Below are 22,309 nucleotides of genomic sequence, written 5' to 3' on the forward strand. Positions count from 1 at the left end.
CTTTTGAACTTTCACAAGACTCGCTCGAAGTCCCTCCCCACAACACACCAAAGCCGTCACCCATACACAATGGCCGCTGCAGACGTCGCGAGCAAGAAGCGCAAGGGTATGCTGCATGCACGGTCATGTTCAAAATTTGCGTACTAACATTTTCAGGCGCAACCGACGCCGCGCCAAAGGCGAAGAAGCCCAGAAAGTCGGACGACATTGCTGTCGCCGCAAAGCTCGCCAAATCCCCCAAGGCCGCTAAAGCTGCGTCCAAGCCTGCCGCTGAGAAGCCCACACGGAAGTCTGCGCGCAAGACTGCTGAGGACTTTTTCTCCGACGAGGAGGCGCCCGCCGCGCCTGCTGCGAAGCCCACGAAGGCTGCTAAGGGCAAGAAGAAGGCCGAGCCTGTCCCCGTGACCAACGGCGACGAAGACGAGAGCATGCTCGACTTCGACGTTATCGAGGCGAAGAAGGAGACCCCCAAGAAGGTGGCACCGAAGGCCAAGGCGAAGAAGGGCAAGAAGGAGACCGCCGCCGCAGAGCCCGAGGTCGTTGAAGAGCCTGTTGTTGAGGCGCCCAAAGCTAAGGCAGCGAAGGCGAAGAAGGGCAAGAAGGAGACCGCCGCAGAGCCCGAGGTCGTTGAAGAGCCTGTTGTTGAGGCGCCCAAAGCTAAGGCGAAGAAGGGCAAGAAGGCGCAGGAAGAGCCCGTGGAGGAAGTTGAGGTCGACGCAGTTGTCACTGAGGATGGCGACGCCGAGGATGCCGCAAACGACGACGACCAGACCGCCGCTCTCCTCGCCGGCTTTAGCAGCGACGACAGCGATCCAGAGGACGACGAGGATTTCCCCGAGGACAGTGCCGTTGTGCCCAAGCTCACAAAGTCACAAAAGAAGGCCATTGCTAGGGCGAAAGACACACCTAAGGCTACCGAGCCAGGCGTCATCTACGTTGGGTACGTACTCGATCATCCTCTCAGATCCGTTCTGTGCTAACAGCCACCAGCCGTGTCCCCCGTGGATTCTTCGAGCCCCAGATGAAAAAGTACTTCAACCAGTTCGGCCGTGTGCTCAACCTGCGCCTCTCGCGCAACAAGAAAACCGGCGCCTCAAAGCACTACGCCTTCGTCGAATTCGCCTCCGCAGAAGTTGCCGACATTGTTGCCCGCACAATGAACAACTACCTCATGTTCGGCCACATTCTGAAGTGCTCGCTCATCCCCAAAGAGCAGCTCCACGAGAATCTTTTCAAGGGCGCAGGAACTCGTTTCAAGGTCGACCCGCGAAACAAGAAGGCCGGGTTGGCTATGGAGCGCGGTGCCGAGAGGCAGGTGTGGGAAAAGAGGGTGGAAAAGGAGAACAAGAGGAGGACGGGAAGGAATAAGGATCTCAAGGAGACCTTTGGCTACGAGTTCGAGGCTCCCAAGCTGAGTGCCGTTGCTGCTATCAAGGCGGGGAAGAAAGTCGAGGTCGAGGCCAGTGAGCCCCAGCAGCTCCTCACCGAGGCGTCTGCGGAGACGGAGGCAGAGCCCAAGGGTAAGAAGGGCAAGAAGGCCACCAAGGTTGCTGAACCGGAGCCTGTCGTCGAGGAGAAGGCCGAGGAGAAGGTCGAAGCCGCATCCAAGAAGACAACAAAGAAGCGCAAGTCCACCGACGCCGCCGAAGTTCTCGCTGCCGTTGAGGAGCCCAAGAAGGCTGCCGCTGCACCCAAGGCGAAGAAGGCGAAGAAGGCTAAGGTTTAGAAGGTCCTGGCTTAGAAGCCCGCTGCTGTTGCATTCACGGGGAAGAAGAGGAAGAAGGCCAAGGCTTAGGCGCCCGACGTGCCTCTGTCTATGGAGCGAAAGAAGACGGAGAGAGTCATGGAATGGCTGAGACATGTGACACCATTAGTCTGAGTTTAGAGGGGAAGAGGATTCTGTTGTTATATGCAATCTGCGTATTTAGAAGATAACATAGGGAAAAGCGAATGCATCTTAAGATTCCACATATGTTGCATTAGAGTCAAGTGCTAGGCATTCCTGGTGTGATGTCGGAGACTTTGTTGCGTCAAGTCGTTGCACATCGAAGAGAAGTTTGTGTTATAATTCTCATTTGGCAGAGAGCTCGTTGAGCAGACTTTGACTTCATCAAGTCAAGTCTAACATCAAGCTCGTTGTCGAACCTCGAGTTAGCACTACGCTGGTCTGACATGATTCCCAATCGCTGAGCCTAGTCTGGACAGGGATGCTCTATGAATGTCGGTCACAATAGCATGTACGCTGGAGCTGCGCGTGTGGTGTGGTTTTGAGAAGGCATCGTGAGGGTTGCGGTGTTGCTTCTAGCACGCGCTTGCGAGCGATTGTAAGGCTTCACAGCTTTCTCTCAGGTTCGCCTGCGAGATCAATGGTGCGGGCCTTCATTCGACAGTGGGGACATTTCGGTCGGGTCCTGGGTCTTTGTTGTGAGTTCATTTAACGCTCATCCCACGGCTCGGCTGTAGTCGAGCTGGTCGCTGCACGCAGCCTTCGAGTGGTAGCTTTGTGCAACTTGTAAGTCTTTGGAGCTGCGTGTCCTTACATCTACGCATGTTTCGGTGTCTGTGTTCTGAATAGCTGTCGCCGGATTTCCTCGCTAGCCGTGCCAGATTCATGTTATAGGATCCAGGTTATGCTGCGGCCAACCTGAGGTATTCCCATCCGAATGAAGTCGTAGTCCTGCCTGTTGCAAGCCCCGAGAAGGGGTCTCCGTAAGCAAACGTGTTGGGCAGTTGCGCACTGAATGCGTGTTTCAAGATGCAAGTTTTGGCGCAAGTGGGCGTGTGCATCACGGCATGCAAAACCGCAAACTCGATGGATTAGAAATGGCCTGTACCCAGAAACTCATGTCGCTCGAAGGGCGAGCCCTGTAAACACCATTCCATGCCTGCTTCGTCCGTCTAATTGCTTCCACAGGTCGTGCGCGCTGCATTCGCTGATGGTCGCGGCCCGCTCATCTATGCCTTAGGTATTTATTTTTTGGCGGCCTCGGCCTTCTTCGCTTCGGCTGCGCGACTTATCAGCACCGCCCACAGTGGACACACGGCTACGCTGGCTCTCTCAACGCAGAGGCTGCGCATGCAGAAATACGAAAGAACTGGAGGAAGGACATAAAGACGTACCTGCGACCTGCTTTGCACGCATGATGGCAGCGGCGTCCTCCTTGGCCTTTGCTTGCTCGGAGCCGGACATCTGAAGAGGTCAGTCGTGCCCCGGAAGAAATCGAGCGCTCAACGCCAGAGTGCAGGCGCAGTCGACGATGAGGTCTGTTAAGTGATACATACGCTGTTCTTGCCTTTCTGTCGTAGTTGTCAGCGTGTGGTCAGTGGGGAAGGCTGAGGCAAACCCACCTTGCCAGCCTGCTCCTTCAGGTTCTTCTCTCTAGCCTTGTCGCGCTGGTTACCACGAGCCATCTTATCGACTTTTCTTTCGGTGAATGGTTCGAATTTTGCTTGTAGTGCTGCGGTGGAAATCGAGGGTCAAGGGGATAAGCGTCGACGGAAGGCGTTAAAAGCAGCGCTGTTTGCAGGTCTGTGATTGGGCAGGCGCTGCGAAGGGGCTCGAACGCAGGGGTGGGGCTCTGGAAGGCGCGCCATGTTGGGCGTCTTTGCTACACTTTACAACCACAATCTCCGTTTATGTTGCGAACGACTACAAGCAGTCATGCGTGACTCAAATGGGGCGATCCAATCTCATTGCTACATACTGGCGAGGACGCCTAGGCGTGTTACACAGGACGGCAGCCTGGTGTCCTGATTCCTGAAGCCTCACAATCACAGACAACACGACCGTACTGAGTCGACATGGATGATCCTTAATAGCCGTGACCCACTAAAGCCATGGTCTTCCAAGGGCATATAATGACCAAAGGCTTACGCCGGTTATCCACTCTTGTGGCAAAGTTGCTGATGAGTAGACCACAGCACACTTGCATGATCCCCCCTTGCCATCTTCGACCGTGTCAGACACGAATCACGCTTGCATCAAACTGCACTCTTCTAGTCCTTCATTCATTTTGTAGCCGCAAAGTCCGCCGTTGTGAGAGGCCAGCGCTCATTGTACTCCATATCTTCTTTTTTGCAGAAGGACGTCACTGTTTCACAAGACTGCTCAATTTCCATGTCGCGTAGTAACTCAGCCGGAGGCCAGGACATCAAGTCAGTACACGAAACCGGCGTTCTCAAAATTCGTTCACCCAGCATCGCGACATGATGGCCAGTGAGTAAGTGTACGCCAAACTTGCTGTTGGTCTGCTAATATATTGAAGCTTAATGCGTAGGCGCTGTCTCAACAGTCATATAGCCTGTTATACCCATAATCAAGATAAAATGGCTTAAGGCGATATCAAGATCAGAGACGTCGACGTTCAAGCAAAAACTGACGAACGCTCGCCAGGATCGCTCAAGGCATTGCCTGATAAGCTAACTGATAACGTCAATTGGCTTCCGGGACTTCTGCTTGGTATACTCACGCTAATAAGAGCCATGAAGTCTTTGTAGCAAGCAGAAGAAGCGAAAAGACTCCCTATCATCCGTCTCCTTAAAGTCTTATGATTGACTTGAGGGAACAGATTGATCCAGCAAAGACTGGAGGCAGTCATAGAAGCGGAGATTTGGTCATGTGCCTGTCTTCCACGTGGTACAGACTACAAGGTCAATACTTCATTGGCCGTTTGCTCAGCATATACTGCTCGAACATCACCTTGGCGCTTATGACAAGCCTGTTGGGGCGTGTCGCTCAGCCCCAGTGCTGACTCATCGACTCAGCCTCCATGTACGTTTATTACTTTCAATTCCGCATCGCGACTCCGTGGGTCTTGACGTATACAACGATTGTCATGGTGACAGGTAAAGCACAGAATCTTGGGGCATGCAAGGACAGTCGATTCCTGCATGCTGTGCTCCAGTGTACGGCTATGGTATCTGAATTCAGCGCACAATAGGTGGGTAGAAACAGGCTCAACATTAAACATGTGTGTTCTACTACCATCTAAAGCTCAGTAGATGTACGGAATGAACTTTTTCGTCCGTGCCCTGTATTCTCTCCACTGCTGCCCGAACTCCTCCTCCATCATTACTTCTTCGTCCCTCACCCTCCTTATGAACAGAGCTATTGGAATGCCGAGGGCGATGACAGGCACCAAGTGAGCAAACGTTGGGTCCGTAACCAGATTCTTCTCTATCATTGGCAGCCAACAGCTTACTAGCCCTCGCTGGCGGAAGAACAACAAATTTGTTGCCAGAAGAACCGTGAGGAGTCCAGTGTACGATGAATGGCGAACGTATGCGTATTGTCCGGAGGTGACCAGTCTGTCAGGCCGTGCGATTCGGTAAGTAAAGTTTGTGCCAAGTTGAGCATACGCCTGAAAACGGACATAGCTCCCGAAGTACAAGAGTGCGAGGGTCCCGGTAAGGGGCAATGACCATGTAAATAGTCGTCGATCCAGGTACTCTGCTGTCGGACAGACGGACTGCAGCACCTCATCGCTGCGGGGTAGCGTTTGGGAAAGCGACAGGGCGACAACAGCTTGGTGGAGAGCGAAGACCATTGTTGTCATCCTCGCGATTATCATGCCAACGGGCGACGCCATGACCCACCCTATCCATGATCCAGTCTGAGTCGAGATGACTTTGCTGCTGGGCTGTCGAAAGGAGAGTTGAATCAGATAGCCTGCGTGGACGATGACGAGGGCGTAGAGGATGGCCGAGATATCCATTGTGGATGTGCAATGACTGAATGAGGTGCAATGCGACTGGACGATTTGCGATATGGAATTTGGGGCGGCTACGTCATTGGTTTTGCGACTACCCAGGAAGATCATGCGCAGACTACGCCTTCGTTCCAGCTTCATGTCCATCATAACAACACCAAGGCAACACCAGGACAGCATCGTATCATCACCTAGGCAGTCTGATCATGCTTGCGCGAATGATAGTTGACGGAATCACGTGCACCCGAACCGCAAAACACTTTGTGTGCCTTACCCGGCGAGTCTCGAGAAAGTAATTATTGCGGTGCAAGTCGGTCCGACAGGCCTTGATCGTCACCTCTGTTGACTACCTTGGACTAGCACGTCTCAGGGTATGTATATATGGTCGCCTCCTAGCTAGCAAGCAACTCAGCGCAGTTTCCATCGACTATACAGCGGCTACGTCTGCCGCAACAGTGATGAGTGTCACGGGCAGAAGAGGTCTACTTAGCAGGCCTACTTTGAGGTACTAGTATATGTACATTTTGCCTCCTTTTTGGCTGTTACAGTAATCCGATAATTGGAATGGGCGGCACCCCTCCACATGCTCAAAACCTCTGTCGCGAGGAGTCAGTAAAAACCTTCCAAGGGTTATTACAGACAAGATGTTTAGCACAAGGGTCTTATTGTGCCCAAGTGTGAATCGACGAAGCCACTAGCGGGTTGGAATCATAAACCGGCTACAGACCTGAATGCTTCAGTCAGTTTAGCGAATTGTTGATGGTATATAATGCGGCTCTGCGAGGTCGAGCGTTGAGGTAAAGAACGGAGCGAACCTTAGAACGGAGCGAACCTTCAGTTTGCCTCTTGTGATTTCCCCGAGGTGAGCTTTGAGAGGCTGCATGCTTGCCAGGGCCAGCGTCAGCATGCATGGTCTCGTGCAGAGTACCCAGCCGATATCTATGTTTAGATAGTAGGCTATGTTTGAGAAGACAGTAGAATAAAAAGGCCAGTGACAGTGGCAATGTATGATAGCGTGGCGCTATTCACGCTTTAGACGATGTGACGTTCAGAACACGTACCTATATGACAGTCGTTGTACAGATAGAATTATAGGAGTTTCGACATCTCCACTTGAGGGTGACTTGCTCTTCATGACCACGCGACAAGCTCTTGCCTCTTGACCTTCTCTTCCTCATCATACCATCCTAGATAACGTGCCACATACTCGCCGGCCAGACCTAAGCTGATCGCTCCTCCAGTGAAGAAGGCACCATTGACAAACCACCACCAGCAGTTCTTGACCTCTTTCAGCTTGACACGGCGGATCATAGTGCCTAGTGTAAGCGCAGCACCACCACAGGAGCCGATGTAGAAGAGAGGGCCGAGTCCTGCAGCGTAGCCTGATGCCGCGAGAAGTCCGATCTGTACGACAGCAAGGCCCGAAAGCACGGCCTTTGTCTCGTTCTCATGCTTGAGCGCGATGCTCTTGATACCAGCTTTGACGTCGTCCTTTATGTCCATGTGAGCGTAGATCATGTCGTAAAGTACAGTCCAGGCGACGTTGCTGGCGTACAGGAAAGCAGCTGCGGTAAGTGCAGCTTGATTGGCGAGAAGGTCAATGCCGAGGGCAGGAAAGCCCATCATTGCTCCCCACGAGAAGGTGAGGCCAAGAATAAATTGAGGGTAATAGGTGACTCGCTTGGCTAACGGATAGAGTGTGACGAGGACAAGTGACGGTGTGGCGTACCAGAAACACTCGAGAGGTAGAGAAAGCAGTACAGCCAGACCGGTAAATAGCTGACCACCAAGGAAGACAATGGCCTGCTGAGGTGTCACTGCTCTCCTGGCAAGGGGTCGCAGTCGTGTGCGTTCGACGTGAGGGTCAAGATTGCGGTCCCAGAGATCATTGATGGTACATCCAGCTCCCCTCATAATCAAGGCTCCGGTGAGAAAGAGTGCTGTGGTGCCAATGACAGCAGAAGGTGCAACCACAGGTATAGCCATTGCACCAGCCAGCAGCGTGCTGAACAGACATGGAAAGAACAGATAATACGTTCCCGCAGGTGCCTGAAGCCGCATAAGCTCCGCATATGGGATGGCTTTCGCAGGAAGATACGAAATGAGACCCGTTGTTGGAGGCTTATATGCCGGTAATACTTTGACTGTTGGCTCTGATGTCGTTGTTGCTATGCTCGATGCAGATATGGTGAAGCGAGCGAGGGCTTGTATTCGTGGTCGATATATCTGCGAGCTCTTCGATGTGACGAGTTGTGTTGGTCTTGCTTGATGCTTCACAGGCAATAGCGATACTGAGCACAATGTTCTCTGCCATGGAGTCCGAAGTTGAGAGATGAACCTGCCACTCTGGGGAAGGGGTGCGCCGCAGCGGCCGGCTTGAAGAAACGAGGATGCCATAGCCGCTACGCTAGTGGTTCAGGGACCAGTCGTTGATGGTGATAAAGCGGGTCCGTCGTCTGCCGAAAAGTATTTGGTGAATGATGGGATCGGACGCGCCCTTGAAGTTTCTGGTCGTCAATCTACGTCAGTGGGACATGTCGTGATATATCATAGAGTCCTAACGCGTCTTACACTCTCTTCAGACTCTAGACGATCGCCGTTGACAGTGAGGGTGAGGTCGGAAGAATAGTCCAGGAAAGTACAGCTGCACTAGCGCGAGTCTGTGCGCCTTCCCGAGCCGAGCAGGAGCTCCAGCCTCGCTACGGTAGTTCAAGCTCTTGGTCGCGTCCGCAACAACTCCAGGCAACTTTCTCGCTGCCGCCGTCACGACGACAGCGCCGCCGCGCTTTCCCGCTGCCTTGGTGCGCTTAGTGAGCCTGTCTGGAGCTCCCCCGTAATTCGACCACATTCGCGACAGCCCTACCACTGTAGAGGCGCCTTCACTCCCGCCTGGTACGCGCAACTTGGAGAATGCGCCTCTGCATATAATATGCCCTCCGCTCGCCCAAGGGCTTCATTTGAGCCTATACCGCCAGATTTCGATGTGCGCACATTCGTCGAGACCGCAGACAACTTCCAATATGTGGATCGCATTTCCTATGAGATGATCGCCAGTAATGGCATCGAGCAGTTCGAGAAACTCGTCTTGCTCCATGTTATTATTGGCGGGAAGCCTTTAGTCATCGACGGCTTCGAAGAAGTCCTGGACCCTTGGACGTTCACACCGTCCTGGCTTCGCGACAACCACGGTGACAAAGGCATGATCCTAAAATTCACATGAGTTTGCAGGGACAGTAGCTAATAGATCGCCAGTCGAGAATGCGCGTAACCTTACGTCAAAGGAGAACATCCCTCTCACTATTAAGCACTACCTCATGCACCTGACAAAGCTCACCGATCAATTCTTCGGCAACCCAGACGGCTACAGAGACAAGACACGCCAGCGGATTTACCTGAAAGATATCGACTGCCCTCAGGTCTGGCAAGACAAGCTCAAGGACCACATACCTTCCGGTCTGTTTTATCTCAACGACAGTACTGGAGAGGTTGATGGAGCTGGTGCATGGGAAGACTTTACCGGACGCAAAGGCCGCGGCATTGGGCGCGCTGGAGACCTGATGAGCAGTCTACCGCCAGAGATGCGCGCCGAGAATCTGATGTGTTACATTGGGCACGAAGGGACATATACACCATCTCATCGAGAGATGTGCGCTTCGCTCGGTCAAAACATCATGGTGGACGCGTCCAAGCAGATCGGCGAGGACGGTAAGCCTGAACACCCTGGATCCTCGCTGTGGTTTATGACCGAAATGAAGGATCGCCATCTGGTTTCCGAGTACTGGCTGTCAGTGCTCGGTCACGACATCGAGGTTGAGGACCACTTCGCCCAGCTGATTGCATGGAAGAAGGCACCCTTCAAGACGTACGTTGTCGAGCAGCGCCCGGGCGACTTCATCCTGATTCCACCGCTGGCCCCACATCAAGTCTGGAATCGCGGAACCCGTACCATGAAGATCGCTTGGAACCGTACAACCGTCGAGACCCTCGAACTTGCCATGTCCGAAGCTCTGCCGAACTCCAGGGTCGTCTGCCGTGACGAGCAATACAAGAACAAGGCCATTGTTTACTACACCCTTTCGAAATACTCACAGCTCATCAAGACTGCTCGCGCACAGGTCGAAGCCGGTGGCGAACAAGCCGAAGCTATTCAGCATTCAGTCAAGGTGCGACAAGTACAACGCGACTTCAAGCGCCTTTTCGACCTCTACAAATCGATCATGCTCTCAGAGATGTTCGACCACAATTCTAGAGAGCAGTGTGAGTTCCTTCCTTACGACAGCAATGTCACCTGCGCGTACTGTAGGTGCAACATCTTCAACCGCTTCCTTAGCTGCAAGACCTGCAAGAATTTGTTCAGCTCTGAGATCGAGGAGCCATACGACGTCTGCATGGACTGCTATTGTATGGGACGCAGCTGTGGTTGTCAGTCTGGCTACCAGTGGGTCGAGCAGTGGAAGTGGAAAGATCTCATCCACAAATACGAAGAGTGGCGCGCTCAGATCATTGATATCGACGGTCATATGACCGAGAAGACTCCTCTCCCTCTGCAAGAAGAGCGGCGATACCTTGGCAAGAAGACACTGGCACAAGTGTGTCAGAAGCAGCTAAGGATCCGACCGTTCGTGGACATCAAAGCACCACAGATTGAGGACAATTCCGAAGATGAAGAGGTCGAAGTTGACGCTTATGGCGTCGCGAAGAGGGTCAAGAACAAGAAGCCCAAGAAGTGGTTGAGGACGCACAAGTCTTGCCATGTATGCCTGCATCGGCACCCCAATTGGAAAGTGGCGTTCTGCTCGAACTGCGACTTAGGCTTTTGTTACGGCACGCTATTTCGGGCTCACGATATGATGCCTCTGAGCGTTATGGAGCAACAGAACTGGAAGTGTCCACACTGCCGGAGGGTGTGCAATACAGGGCACTGTAGACGTGATCCCCGTCAACGTCCGTACGAACCCAAGGGCACTCTACTTGGCCACGACACCAAAAAGGTAGCAGATCCTCGCTCTGTCGAATGTCTCGTCGATTTCAGTGTCTCCAATCTCAACTGGATGCGCGAGGAAGAAGGCATGGGTCAAACTGCAATTCAGCGGCGCATGCAGCAAGCGGAGCAAGACCGATTGGCAGACCCGTCGCTGGATCCCCGATACATGGACGAAGACCCTACGTACCGAACCGGTATCGCATACTCTCCGGTCGAAGATGCAGACGGTAATGTCAACGACAACGGTGGCTTCATTAAAATCGACACAATACAAAACGGCGAGTACCCTCACGACCCGGATGGGGATATACCGAGACTGGGACAGAAGCGAGGGCGCGATGATGAAGATGAGCAGACTGGTCGCAAGAAGAAGTCCAAGAAGCAAAAGAAGAAGAAAGACGAAGATCAGCCACTCGAACCGAAGAATGTCTCTGGCAAACAATATCAGAAGGAGATGCAGCGTAGGCTCTTGGACGAAGCCAAGCGCGAGGATCGTTTCATTCTTGTCGCCGCGAAAATGAAGAACAAGTCCAAGGTGATCAAACTCTTCCTGGACCCGCAAATTCTCGAGAACATCAGCAACCGACCGGTGCCTGAGCGTCCTTTGGCTACAGCACAACAGGAAACACCCGAGGAGGAAGCCGGTGGCCACATGGTATCAATCCTTCAGTCAGACATCATACCTAAAGGCAATGCTGCAAGGACCATCGGTGAGAAAGAGAAGGCCACGAAAGTGTTCCGATACAGAGTGGAGCCTGACGATTCGTATAAGTCAAAGAAGCGCAACAACGACGCTGGCGGACCTGCCAAAACATCCGGTCGACCTCGCGGTTCAAAACGTTACGAAGAGATCACACTTGACTCCGATGAAGAGTTGTTCGATGATGGTGATGACGACGATGCGGACGGCGCATATCCTGGGCAGATTCGTCAACGTAAATCGAACTGGCTGGCTCGAAAGAATCAAGATGAGGATGAGGGCCTGCCAACAGAGCTCCCTGCCGACTTCAGGGACGGTGGTATGCGCCCGGGACGTGATCGTGAGCGAGAGCGCGAGCGAGCCCGTGAACGGACCGAGAAGAGGAAACTGACGCCAGCCAAGCTACAGCCAGGTATCAGACCGAAGGGTCGGCCCCCAAATAATCGTAGCAATAGCATGGGGGACATTGCTGCTGGGCCGGAGATTGAAGCCCAAGACGCGCCACAGGAGGTCCCAGAAGCGACTGATGAGGAGGAGGAGGAGGACCAGTCCGTTGAAGCACTCATGCTTGCCGAACAGGCTGCTGCTGTCGCTCTCGTGGCTCAACAGTGCGAAGAGGAGGCTCGCAAACGTGGAGAGGAGGAGGTACAACGCAAGGCGGCTGAGGAAGAAGAGAAAGCGGCAGCAGCCGAGCGTGAAGCACAGGAGAATCTGCGCGCCAAGATGGCGCTTTTCAACTCTGATGATGATGAGCCTGTAGACGATTTTCTCAACGACCTTGTCGATGAGGACCCAGTCCTGGACGATGACTTTGACTTTGCTGAGCCCATCCGCACTGGCCCGCCTCAGGCGACGAACTCTCTATTCGATCGTCCAGAGATGAACGGCAAGAAGATCAAGGTTGTCTCTACTGCCTCGAAGCGTAACGGCGAAACTATCAGAACGACCACTACAACCACCTTTACGACACCTGTATCGACATTTACGAGCGTCAACAAGGAACCACAAGCAGTGGACATGTCAGACTCTGACGATGATGACGAGATTCCTGCAAGTGCTCCTGTACCCAAGAAGGCTGTGGGCCGACCTCGTGCGGTGCCATCGAGAGGCGGCATGGTGCCAATTCGAGGTGGTGGTACGCCAAAGCGTGGCCGTGGACGACCAAGGAAGACTACGTAAAACTTGGACAGAGCTGCGGCGGAGAAAATTCAAGTACAGGGTTTGTTAGTGTATCCTATCTTCTTTCTTTGCATCCCAGCGAGGCGCTTGGGAATTTTCACGGTATCTACGTTGGTTTGCTTTCCGATTAGGATAGCTCGGTCAACCGTAGCAGTCAGCCATACAGCCCTGTAGGCTCAACGATACCATTTCAACCATACGACTGCATCGTTTCGAATTTCTGATATCGAGAGAATAATCGAGCGGAATACCCCTGGCACCCTGCCGCCGATTGATGATCTCATCCCACGTGACGTCGCGCGGACGCGTTTCGGCGCGTTTCCCAACCTCTCTTCCATCAACAAATGCTTCACACATCCACCATGTCATCTCTTCACATCAATAGCATTTCACTTGAGCTCTTCAAAAGGACATTAGCGCGCTACGCGATCATAGCACCATCCACATTAGCAGACCTCGATACCCTGCGCTATGAGACAATCCCCGCGAAGCTCGCCAAGAGCAAGAAAGACACGCATCTACCGAAAGCCGATGTTGAGAAGCTTGTAGAATGGAAACTGTAAGTGGTGTTTCTCGTCCATCTCGATTTATCAATCAAGAAACACAGCTGACACGACGACAGGAAACACGGCACATTCCGTCCCACGCTGATGAACCTCGTCAAATCGAATGCCCCGGATGCCATCGAGGAAACAACCCGCCTCGGTTTTCTTGACAACGATCCTATGCGCTCCCTTAAAGTCCTTGCGTCCCTCCGTGGAATTGGTCCTGCAACCGCATCCCTGCTTTTGAGCGTCCGATCCCCAGATTCTGCGCCGTTCTTCTCCGATGAACTGTTCAGATGGACGCACTGGGATGCGCCAGGTAAGAGTGGGTGGGAGAGGAAGATCAAGTATAGTGTGACAGAGTACAAGGAGATACTTGCGAGTGTTGAGCGTTTGAGGAAGAGGTTGGGTGTCAAAGCGGTAGACGCGGAGAAGGTGGCGTATGTGTTGGGGAGGGAAAGTGTGGATGTGGATGGGGAAATTGAAGGGAAGGGGGGTGCGGGAGAAGCTCTAGAAGAGAATCTCAAAAAGAATGGAGAGAGGGAGAAAGGGGTGGAAGATGTGCAGGAGGAGAGTAGGAAGCGGGTACAGGAGGCGCTTGAGGAGATCAGGAAGGAGAAGGCTAATAATAAAGAGAGCGGAAAGCGGCAGGAAGACGCTGTGGTTGATTCGGAGCAGCAGGCTGACAAGGCCGCAAAGAAGCAAGGCACGAAGAGGAAGGCGAAGGAAGGAACCGTACCTGCCGAAGGGGCGCGAAGGAGTACCCGAAAGAAGACTTAGAGCGGAATTTATTATCGAATGAGCAGGGTTGGCTTCTTGACGAGGGCAGAACAGAAGGCTGGCTAAAAATAAACGCAACGACAGTGATAGCTCGCGTGCGAGCTTAAGGCAACTGTAGTAGGCGTCTGAGGAGGGCAGAAAATGATGCCGCGCTTCCAGGATCACAGAACATTGAGCAACTTGTCTATCTGTCAATGAGTTGTACCTCCTCTGATTGACCTCATGCGCGACTATTTAAACTCGGCGCTCCCTCCGTCACTCTTTCATTCCATTCATTCCACACGACGTTCTCTTCGCTAACCTCGATCGCACGTATGGCTCTGCAAGTGCACGATAACGGTACCGTTACTTTGCCAATGTACATCGAACAATCCTTTTTCCCGAGACTGCTAATCTACTGTAGTCCGGAAGAGCATCGCCGCGTCCACTCCCACGTCCCAAATGACATTCTCAACATCCACGAGAAACTGATGGACATCATGGAGTCGACGTGGAACGACGGTTGGAAGAGACTTTACATCGACGAGAAGGGCGAAGACCACTATGACGACAACGGTCTGCTACCTTGGGTGCTTCGTACTCTCATACTCTGGCTGTACAAAGGCATTCTTCCAGGCCGTGACCTGCTCAAGGACTGGATTGACGACATCCCGCAAGATTGGTTGCAGGGCTTAGAGGCCAACCCGCTTGCCAACAGCATCGCCATCCATCTTTACATACTGGCGTCGGAGAAGGAGTGGTACACCTTATGCAACATAATGACGGCCGTCCTCTTCCAGCAGTATCAGAGCAAAGGGTTCCCGCCATCCTCGGGTCGAGTGTGTCAATTGTACGAGGGCGTCATTCGCTGCAAACTCTAGACGTTGTTTCTGGGTCTTCACCACAACCCCCGCGCAACTGGGGGAGGAGAATCGAGAGTGGCCGATAAAGTTCCTGTTCGGGTTCTTCGCCTATTGTGCAGAGCTGGAGTACATGCCGAGATGGCGCGAGAAAGTTGAGGGAGGACTTGGAGACGATGCGCAATACGCAGACGGTGGAGGCATGTCCCTGGGGCTCATTGATTGTCACAATCACTTCACCAAGGATCTTTACGGTGCGTCAGATTGCGCGGATTGCAAGACTCCCGAGCTCCGAGCGACTTTCACGATACCTTGAGGACGCCCGAGCAGTATCCGGCCGGCTCTGGATGTAGTACCGCGTCACGACTGCTCCGTATCATATTAATGGCAAGGCAGGGGGTAAAACAACGCGAGATGGATGAGAGCACGAAATGAGCCGGAGGATCGAGGTAATTGAAGGATTTTCGTGGCCGAGAACTTGGGTTCAAGCACACAGCAGCACTGATATGGCTAGCCAGTGTCTGCAAATTCGAAAACGAAGCCAAACATAAGCCCAGACAGTATACGTCGGACCTAGTGAAGGCACATTGGTTGGCAGCATCCGTGACCCGTTCATGCTGCTTTCTCTCACTTTCCACCACTGGTAGAAAGAAGTACCTGTCCCTTCGCTTCCTCGGTGCACCGTGCCCTTAATATATTCTACGGGAGAAAAGCAGTCCCCGTTACTCCTACACCCAAACCTCGCGACCCGGACCTCATAGAGCGTCAGCGTCCCCCAAGATTGGAAGAAGGGGGCAAAAGAACGATCCGCTGTAGTGCAGCCTCAAGCTCAGACTGTATATCTTCGCTTTCGATACGAAGAATTGCTCTGATCTTGCGGATGCAATGGCGGCAGTTCTCTTCCGCCAGTACCAGCCCGCACTTACTAGGCGAGTATGTATGGGCGGCACACATGCCTTGCACGTTTCACTATTGTGTGGCCTCGCCTTCGTGTACAAAGCTCTGTATGACCGCAAAACTACGCACCATCGAAGATCACTTCATTTTCTGGAACACTGAAGACTAGAAAGACTCAGAGTGGTGGGCTGAGGAGGGACCGTGCGTCCAAGTGGTCACCAGATTAGCGACGATATGGAGGGGTTCCGTTTTAGTGATGATGGGTGATTAGATAGTCGCGTGTTTTCCCTTTGCCTCTCTCCCCTGGGGTCGGCTTTGCCCCTGGGCAACGAAGATATCGGAGACGAAGATTGGTCGAAGGAAGCATTAGGTGAGAGAGGACGATCACAAATCGTGACGAAAAAGGGGTGCAGTAGTCGAGCCCGAATCGCAAGGTAAGAAGAAGTCAAGCTCGCAGAGTGTGATAGTTGGATTATCAATAGACGTAAGGATTGTCGTTCCATCGTAACCTTGACCTGTCAGTAGTAACAACAGCAAAAACGCCTTGCGCCGCATTACCATGGGTATACCGAAATCATGACGCCCGCTAAGCCCACATGCAGTCACTCAGGTACCAGGAACACCGTCTTTGGCGCGTATCCTGCCTTCTCTCACTGCGCCTATTGTGACAGCTGCCTCGCCTGTCATCCAGCCTGGCATCTTCTCGCCATCCACTATGCCTTCCTCGACCAATTGCCTAATGCCGGCAAAGACGTGCGTGCCTGTGAATGCAATGCGGACATTCGGAACCCATCCTTGGTCGTTTTGCAGCTGCTCTGTCTCTTCTGCAGTGCGATCAAGTATTGACGGGCGACCTCTGCGGCCGCGATTTGAAGGCTGGGCGCTGGTTCTCGACGTCTCGACGTCCGGTTCTGCAGGGTTGTTTGGTGGGGCAGGGAAGGGGTCGTCGATGCGCACTTCGAACCGCTCGAGGCCTTGACCGTCATCTGGTTGGGCAGAAGTGCCGAATCGACCTTGTGCGACTTCTCTCCTTCTCTTCGACTCGGGTGTTTCGGTGCTGTCCAGTGCCCTCTTCGGCCGCCCTGGACCGACCTTGGCCGATGTGTTGGCGAGGGTCTTCGGTCTGCGCTCTTTGTGTTGCTCGTCGCTCTTCTGCGTAGTGATAAAGTCCAGTGCATTCTGGCTGAAGCTGTGGTCCTGGAAGATGCTCCAACCTCCTGCCGCGCCATTGCTCTTTCCCGGCCCGCGGTATGTGAGGAGGGCGTCGAGGGACTTGGTTGTGAAGTTTGTGCTTGTCAATTGGTATCTTGCTGAAGGTCTTGAGAAGGCCTTTGGTATGGCCTGCTGTACAATGTCTCTCAAGTGACGCCCCTCGTCCCCCACCACCTGCCCTGTGTGTGTGGCTAAGGAGGAGTAGACGAACGGCGAGCCACTTGGCCAGACGAAGAAAACCGCCTTGGCACTGTCTGCGGTGCTCGAGTCCAGCGCCAGTGAGGTCTCGTTGCTGTACGGCGAGTCGTGGATGTAGACGCGCAGGATGGTCATTGGCGATGTCTTGATTCTCGTGATGAGGTAGTGCGCCTTCATCAGCGGCGTCAGCTCGCGAGCGAGATTCGACATGAACGTCTGTGCTTGGAAGCGGGGGAGGTGGTCTGAGTCGTTCGTGACCTCCATGTCGGTGACGGCTGAGCGGGCGCTGGGTATCCGGGTCAGCCGTCGGGCGGTCCAGCGCAGGGCGTTGGGATGGTCGAGCAGATACTGTATCTCGGCCGTCGCCAACATGTACATGGACACGCCGGTCCGCCAGTCGCCCTCGAGGATGCGGTCGAGCACCTCTCTCCGACCGCCCTTGCGCGCGGCCAGCTCCTTGTACGTCTCCAGTAGCTCCTCGTGGCTCTGCGCCGGCTCGTACAGCTCCTCATTCAGGTCGTCCTCGGCCTCGGCCTCGTTGCGGTCACCGAGCAGGAACGGCGTGCAGAAGTCGCGGTTCTTCTTGCTCAGCCACTGCTGGGCGAGCGAGATCAGCGACTGGCGCGACAGCTTTGTGAGGGTGCGCTGGACATCGCGGTGGGCGACAGGCAGACGGTGCGAGTGCGGGATGTTCTTGTAGTCCGGGGCGGTAGCCATGACGTGCGGCGCATCGATGCTCTACATGGGCGATGCGAGTTGTTGATCGTCCCTTATCGATTGGGAAGCGCGACGCGCGACAAGCTGCACGTGACCAGGACGCTTCTCTCGTCTTGGTCTGGCATGTCCGACGTCTACTGTGCTGAGAAGCACAACGAGGGGGTCTTTGCAGGGCCTGACTACTTTGACGACGTCAATACCTCGGACCATCGCGAGACCCCGTCTCGTCCGTTTGCGGCATTCACGTGTGCGGCCCTTCACAGCAATCCAACGCTGCTACATGCCACGGCCTCACGCTGCGAACGCTCCAGTGGCAGCCCGGCGTCCGCCGCGATCGCCCTCCACGCCGGAGCAATTCGCGGAGCGCACTGGTGCGACGTGGTTGGTTGCGCCCTTGCGATGATTTCTTTGATTACAAATCTGACAATTAGTGAGCAGAACAACACCACGCAGCTGCAGCCAGCCTGCAGGTGGGCTCGCTGTGTATATGTAGCAGTGAGCAGTGCCGCCAGAAGCGCAGCACACTCGCGACGCCAACTTCACTCTCGTGACCTGCATGCCCGCAACTGGAGACGAATTGCGAGGAAGCAACCCGCGAACGAGAGAGCGAAAGCGTGGGGTGAGGGACTGGCTACGGACTGAACCGGCACACCACCTCGGCAGACGCTACAATTGTTCTGGTCGGGCTAACGCTCCTGCGCTGCGCACGTCCGATAGCGCGGGGCTGAATTGGCTCACAAATCCTCGCAGGCACTGAGTTTGACCCAACGTCACCACTTGCATGTGTCAATGTCTGCCACCACCGCCCACGTCTCACCATCTCTGTAGCACGACATTGCCTCGTGTGGACCACTGCACTTCAATCCAACGACTCGGAGATAGCGGCCTCAAACTCGCCTGACGCACGCGCGCCGATTCGGACCCATAGTCAATAGCCTCTCAACGGACCCAGCCTACTGCGCCAAAACCCCCTCGATATTGGATTTCATCACTCCAACAACATCTGTTCACATAACCAAAGCCAATCCCGCCCATCTTGCCGACCGCCCATGTCGGGATACAAGGGACCGCGAGGACCCAATGTGTCCCAGTACATTGCCAATCTGAACCAGCTGTCGCCGCCCGCACACAACCTCGCAGAGCCGCAGCCCGTAAACGACGACTTCTCCGCCTTCCTGAACACCGACTTTTTCGACATCAACGGCGGCACCAACGTCAACCTCAACTCGCCCATTGACTTTGGCGTCGACTTTGACATCAAGCCCTCGCCCCAGCCCACTGCCGAGAATTCCCCGAGACACAGCATCAGCGCTCCCAGCGCAAAGCCCAACATGGAGTTCAACTTGAATGGTAAGTTTGCCGTTCGCTAGACGCGCTTGTTGCTCTCTTTCTCTGTTTCGTAATCCTTATTCCCTCCGTCGTTGTCCATCTCAAGTCCTGCACGCTGCATCAGCCAATCACAGCTGCAGCATGTGCACACGCCCCACACTATGCGCTCCACAACCCCCACACTTCTGCCTCCCGGCCACTCACAGGCCGAGGACGCTGCAGACCTGCCGCTGAGCATAACTTCACCCCCAAGCACGCAATTGCCGGCGCAAGCATGCCAACCTCACGACTCATGTCTTGAACGCTGCCTTCTGTGCATCTCTTGTCACACCACGCGATGCTTCAATCGATTCAAAACGCGACCATGGCTGACTTTGACCTCTTCGCAGGCGACTTCCAGTTCACAGACTTCTCCAACTTCAACACGGCTCCCATCCTCGACGCATCCATGCCCGGCCTTCCGCAGCCCCCGCAGTCCCACTATCCGCTCCCGACCACATACGCACAGCCCAATGCCATGTCGCCCATCGACTACGATGACTTGACCCCCAAGAAGCGCAAGGTGGACGACCTGTCCGTTGACACGCCCATTGAGCACATGGACGAGCACGCCCGCGTTGCCGCCGAGGAAGACAAGCGCCGCCGCAACACGGCCGCATCCGCGCGCTTCCGTGTCAAGAAGAAGCAGCGCGAGCAAGCCCTCGAGAAGACGGCCAAGGACATGAGCGACCGCGTGCAGCAACTCGAGGCCCGCATCGGGCAGCTGGAGACGGAGAACACATGGCTCAAGAGCCTCATCACGGAGAAGAACGTGGGCAAAAGCTCAACGTCGGATCTCAAGGCCATGCTGAGCGAGCACGAGAAGCAGAAGGCCGGACGGAGTAGCCCCGCGCACACCGAGGGCGTGGGCACCAAGGCGTGAGAGGCACGAGGGCCGCAGCCAAAAGTGTGTTAGATTTACTCCGCTTCTTACGATGTATATACCCCGGTTTGCAGAGCTGAGGGTCATGGTGTGCGTTGACGAGGACGGTGCACGAGATATGAGTCATGCAGTGCGATACCTTTTGATTTCTTCAACATAAATCCAATAACTACCCTTTCCTTCTTGCCTCGCATGCTCCCGTGCACATGCACACTGCTCCCCTCGTGCCTCTCACAAATGCCGCCTGTTCCGCCCCACGTCCTGGGTCAGAGTAAGCGCAACATCAATCCTACAAACGACCGTGACCACAGCGCTCTACACTCGACGCCCTCGATCCCCAGTCCGCACCCTCCGGAACCCCCGGGACTCGCGGAACTTCGGAACGCTGAGATCGCTGCGATACCGAGGGCCGCTATCAGATCGGGAGTCGCTGCACCGGGTGCGGGCGAATACGGCCTAGCACGAGGCGCGTTCGCTTGTTATGATGGTAGCAATGACGGGTGCGGAAATGTTTGGAACGAGTGGACGGTTTTGTTTGTTTTCGACATTTTGATGAACAAAGTGTTTGACGTGTGAGCAAGATTGGCGTTTGCGAGATGCGCAAATGTGACGTCTAGGGCAAAAGGCTTGCAGCCAAGCATTGAACATGTAACGCGGGTGTTGAAACGAACAGTCATGTAGGCGAGGTTGAGCCGCATGTAGCTCGCAGCGAACTCCTAGCTTAGATGAAGATTGTGGGGAAGGATGCCGTTGATGGGCTGCATGTAAACAAGAGAGAGGCCGAGTTGTGTCTTGAATCTTCGGGGATCGAGGGATCGTAAAGAGTGGTTAAGCCGTCGAGGAGAGCTTGGGATGAAACCTGTTGCACCCGCTCGTGAGTATTGGGAGGCATTGAATACGCCGGCCTGAAACAGACGTATGAATTCGCTGGCTTATGAACATGCTACCAAACGCCTTTTTACAAATGAGTGAGCCCATGTCTACACCAAGGTGCTTTCCAACTTCCACGCAGGAGCAGGTCTAGCCCCCTTGTCCGATGCGACAAGCGCTGCAATGGACATGTCACTGATCCAGCGTCCGTGCGGCGTAGAGTAGCCCACCTGTTACCCAGATCAAGATCGTCTTTCGTCATCTTCTTGACTGCATTCTGGAACTTTAGTAAACTCCCGTAGCGGTCGGCCACGCCCTATATGGCGATCCAGGTGATTGTGATGACAATGTCCATGCCCTTCTTCTCCGCAGCCTCCCACTTGTAGCTGTAAGTCCCGTCTTTCTCGTTGTTCCAGTACGCGCCGACTGCGCTGTGCATGCCGCGGCGCCCGTGCTTCTCCGGTTCGCTCGGCGAACCGATGTGCTGGATGACGGTGCTGTTGGCGATGTACTTATATGCTGGTTGGGCGGGCTCGCCGCCCTCGGTCTTTACTGTTGTGGCCTCGATGAGGGATTTGAGAATGGTTTGCTACACAGTGTTAGCTGCGATCGACATGGCGGTGTGGAGATGGAAGGGGGGGTAATTGTGGGGGGTCAGAGGTGCACAAGGCTGTGGTTTTGTATTCAGATGGCGGGGTCTTAAGCCGCTTCATTAACACGGACCAAATTCTCTCATCATGTAGGGTTGGGAGGTGTTGGGGGATGAGACGGCGCTCGCGTGCGCTTGGGTGGCTTACGATGATGGCGGTGTTCCAGTCGGCGACCTTGGAGTGGTCGTAGAGCGCGGCCTCGCCAATTGCCTGTTCGCAGGCCTGTCGCCATGTCAGTCGCATTGCACAATGTTGGTGCCTTGAGATACTCACGCTGCTGGCAATCTTCTGCAGCTGCTCAGTGGGGAGCGGTGAAGCGGCCTGTCCGTGTCAATATCCGTTGTGAAGGCAGTGGGAGGGTTTACTGACAGCCATCGTGATGTGTGTGGGGGGTATTTAGTGTATAGGGACTGTAGATGGAGGCTGGACGAATACAGATATTGATGCGTGTGGCTGACAGCGATACCGTCTGTTGTCGTCAATGTTTGTACTTGCTAGCGCGTCGTCGTCAGGGCGGCCAGGCCCGTTTTGGCCGCGCGCAGACGCTCGACCGCCCGCGTCACGTGGGGCCGCTGATTGGTTGCAGGCGCATCACAGCTCGATCGCCGTTCCCACTGCAAGGCAGGAGCTTGAGCTGGAATCCTGCCAGACTTTCTCACCACCGCCCGCGTTGATATCTGAAGGATCCCCGACTGTCGTCTGAAGTGCTGTGCGACGAGAGAAGCCAATTGACCAGCAACACCCCCGGCGTCACCTCGCGCTTTCCGTCAGTAGCAGTG

The 22,309-nt window shown here is 54.4% G+C and overlaps 11 protein-coding genes across 11 annotated transcripts; 5 read left to right on the forward strand and 6 right to left on the reverse strand.

Moving 5' to 3' along the window:
* The first annotated feature begins 8 nt into the window (after nt 1-8).
* Nucleotides 9-1,969, forward strand: M421DRAFT_423060 (uncharacterized protein). Its single transcript, XM_033593346.1, has 3 exons — nt 9-106; nt 157-940; nt 991-1,969. Exons 1-3 carry the CDS (start codon nt 70-72, stop codon nt 1,724-1,726), a joined length of 1,557 nt encoding a protein of 518 aa, XP_033446309.1. The 5' UTR covers nt 9-69; the 3' UTR covers nt 1,727-1,969.
* A 1,001-nt stretch (nt 1,970-2,970) lies between these two features.
* On the reverse strand, nt 2,971-3,411 carry M421DRAFT_7285 (uncharacterized protein; the record flags this gene model as incomplete). Its single annotated transcript, XM_033596924.1, has 4 exons — nt 2,971-3,005; nt 3,121-3,190; nt 3,283-3,297; nt 3,349-3,411. The coding sequence occupies 4 exons, from the start codon at nt 3,409-3,411 to the stop codon at nt 2,971-2,973; spliced, it is 183 nt and encodes a 60-aa protein (XP_033446310.1).
* Nucleotides 3,412-4,951: 1,540 nt separating this feature from the next.
* Nucleotides 4,952-5,732, reverse strand: M421DRAFT_423062 (uncharacterized protein). The gene has a single exon (XM_033593347.1). It carries the CDS (start codon nt 5,712-5,714, stop codon nt 4,995-4,997), a length of 720 nt encoding a protein of 239 aa, XP_033446311.1. The 5' UTR covers nt 5,715-5,732; the 3' UTR covers nt 4,952-4,994.
* A 445-nt stretch (nt 5,733-6,177) lies between these two features.
* M421DRAFT_423065 (uncharacterized protein) lies at nt 6,178-6,766 on the reverse strand (the record flags this gene model as incomplete). Its single annotated transcript, XM_033593348.1, has 1 exon — nt 6,178-6,766. A coding segment is annotated over exon 1 (166 nt), but the record flags the coding sequence as incomplete, so codon positions are not given.
* M421DRAFT_423066 (4-hydroxybenzoate polyprenyl transferase) lies at nt 6,403-8,307 on the reverse strand. Its single transcript, XM_033593349.1, has 3 exons — nt 8,280-8,307; nt 6,770-8,215; nt 6,403-6,442 (listed from the first exon to the last, which is right to left on the reverse strand). The coding sequence occupies exon 2, from the start codon at nt 8,103-8,105 to the stop codon at nt 6,840-6,842; it is 1,266 nt and encodes a 421-aa protein (XP_033446313.1). The 5' UTR covers nt 8,106-8,215; nt 8,280-8,307; the 3' UTR covers nt 6,403-6,442; nt 6,770-6,839.
* Nucleotides 8,308-8,444: 137 nt separating this feature from the next.
* Nucleotides 8,445-12,828, forward strand: M421DRAFT_423067 (uncharacterized protein). Its single transcript, XM_033593350.1, has 2 exons — nt 8,445-8,905; nt 8,961-12,828. Exons 1-2 carry the CDS (start codon nt 8,638-8,640, stop codon nt 12,569-12,571), a joined length of 3,879 nt encoding a protein of 1,292 aa, XP_033446314.1. The 5' UTR covers nt 8,445-8,637; the 3' UTR covers nt 12,572-12,828.
* Nucleotides 12,829-12,929: 101 nt separating this feature from the next.
* M421DRAFT_423068 (uncharacterized protein) lies at nt 12,930-14,154 on the forward strand. The gene is made up of 2 exons (XM_033593351.1): nt 12,930-13,130; nt 13,194-14,154. Exons 1-2 carry the CDS (start codon nt 12,934-12,936, stop codon nt 13,894-13,896), a joined length of 900 nt encoding a protein of 299 aa, XP_033446315.1. The 5' UTR covers nt 12,930-12,933; the 3' UTR covers nt 13,897-14,154.
* Nucleotides 14,155-16,238: 2,084 nt separating this feature from the next.
* Nucleotides 16,239-17,759, reverse strand: M421DRAFT_102690 (CHL4-domain-containing protein; the record flags this gene model as incomplete). Its single annotated transcript, XM_033586815.1, has 1 exon — nt 16,239-17,759. The coding sequence occupies one exon, from the start codon at nt 17,757-17,759 to the stop codon at nt 16,239-16,241; it is 1,521 nt and encodes a 506-aa protein (XP_033446316.1).
* A 1,049-nt stretch (nt 17,760-18,808) lies between these two features.
* On the forward strand, nt 18,809-20,010 carry M421DRAFT_68440 (uncharacterized protein; the record flags this gene model as incomplete). Its single annotated transcript, XM_033596518.1, has 2 exons — nt 18,809-19,109; nt 19,478-20,010. The coding sequence occupies 2 exons, from the start codon at nt 18,809-18,811 to the stop codon at nt 20,008-20,010; spliced, it is 834 nt and encodes a 277-aa protein (XP_033446317.1).
* A 58-nt stretch (nt 20,011-20,068) lies between these two features.
* M421DRAFT_224231 (uncharacterized protein) lies at nt 20,069-20,777 on the forward strand. Its single transcript, XM_033588335.1, has one exon. It carries the CDS (start codon nt 20,203-20,205, stop codon nt 20,584-20,586), a length of 384 nt encoding a protein of 127 aa, XP_033446318.1. The 5' UTR covers nt 20,069-20,202; the 3' UTR covers nt 20,587-20,777.
* Nucleotides 20,778-20,846: 69 nt separating this feature from the next.
* Nucleotides 20,847-22,008, reverse strand: M421DRAFT_423070 (Tctex-1). Its single transcript, XM_033593352.1, has 4 exons — nt 21,900-22,008; nt 21,804-21,851; nt 21,678-21,752; nt 20,847-21,469 (listed from the first exon to the last, which is right to left on the reverse strand). The coding sequence occupies exons 1-4, from the start codon at nt 21,903-21,905 to the stop codon at nt 21,197-21,199; spliced, it is 402 nt and encodes a 133-aa protein (XP_033446319.1). The 5' UTR covers nt 21,906-22,008; the 3' UTR covers nt 20,847-21,196.
* Nucleotides 22,009-22,309: the final 301 nt, after the last annotated feature.

This window comes from Didymella exigua (genome assembly GCF_010094145.1).
Source record: "Didymella exigua CBS 183.55 unplaced genomic scaffold M421scaffold_24, whole genome shotgun sequence".
NCBI lineage: Eukaryota > Fungi > Ascomycota > Dothideomycetes > Pleosporales > Didymellaceae > Didymella > Didymella exigua.

Coding starts and splice junctions, on each gene's coding strand:
- M421DRAFT_423068 (XM_033593351.1), top strand. CDS start 12,934: ATGTCATCTCTTCACATCAATAGCATTTCACTTGAGCTCTTCAAAAGG. Junction 13,131..13,193: donor AAGCTTGTAGAATGGAAACT/GTAAGTGGTGTT, acceptor ACACGACGACAG/GAAACACGGCACATTCCGTC.
- M421DRAFT_423062 (XM_033593347.1), bottom strand. CDS start 5,714: ATGGATATCTCGGCCATCCTCTACGCCCTCGTCATCGTCCACGCAGGC.
- M421DRAFT_423070 (XM_033593352.1), bottom strand. Junction 21,753..21,803: donor TGCAGAAGATTGCCAGCAGC/GTGAGTATCTCA, acceptor ACATGGCGACAG/GCCTGCGAACAGGCAATTGG. Junction 21,470..21,677: donor ACTGGAACACCGCCATCATC/GTAAGCCACCCA, acceptor AACACTGTGTAG/CAAACCATTCTCAAATCCCT.
- M421DRAFT_423067 (XM_033593350.1), top strand. CDS start 8,638: ATGCCCTCCGCTCGCCCAAGGGCTTCATTTGAGCCTATACCGCCAGAT. Junction 8,906..8,960: donor CGACAACCACGGTGACAAAG/GCATGATCCTAA, acceptor ATAGATCGCCAG/TCGAGAATGCGCGTAACCTT.
- M421DRAFT_423066 (XM_033593349.1), bottom strand. CDS start 8,105: ATGGCATCCTCGTTTCTTCAAGCCGGCCGCTGCGGCGCACCCCTTCCC.
- M421DRAFT_224231 (XM_033588335.1), top strand. CDS start 20,203: ATGCTCCCGTGCACATGCACACTGCTCCCCTCGTGCCTCTCACAAATG.
- M421DRAFT_423060 (XM_033593346.1), top strand. CDS start 70: ATGGCCGCTGCAGACGTCGCGAGCAAGAAGCGCAAGG. Junction 107..156: donor CGCGAGCAAGAAGCGCAAGG/GTATGCTGCATG, acceptor TAACATTTTCAG/GCGCAACCGACGCCGCGCCA. Junction 941..990: donor CCAGGCGTCATCTACGTTGG/GTACGTACTCGA, acceptor AACAGCCACCAG/CCGTGTCCCCCGTGGATTCT.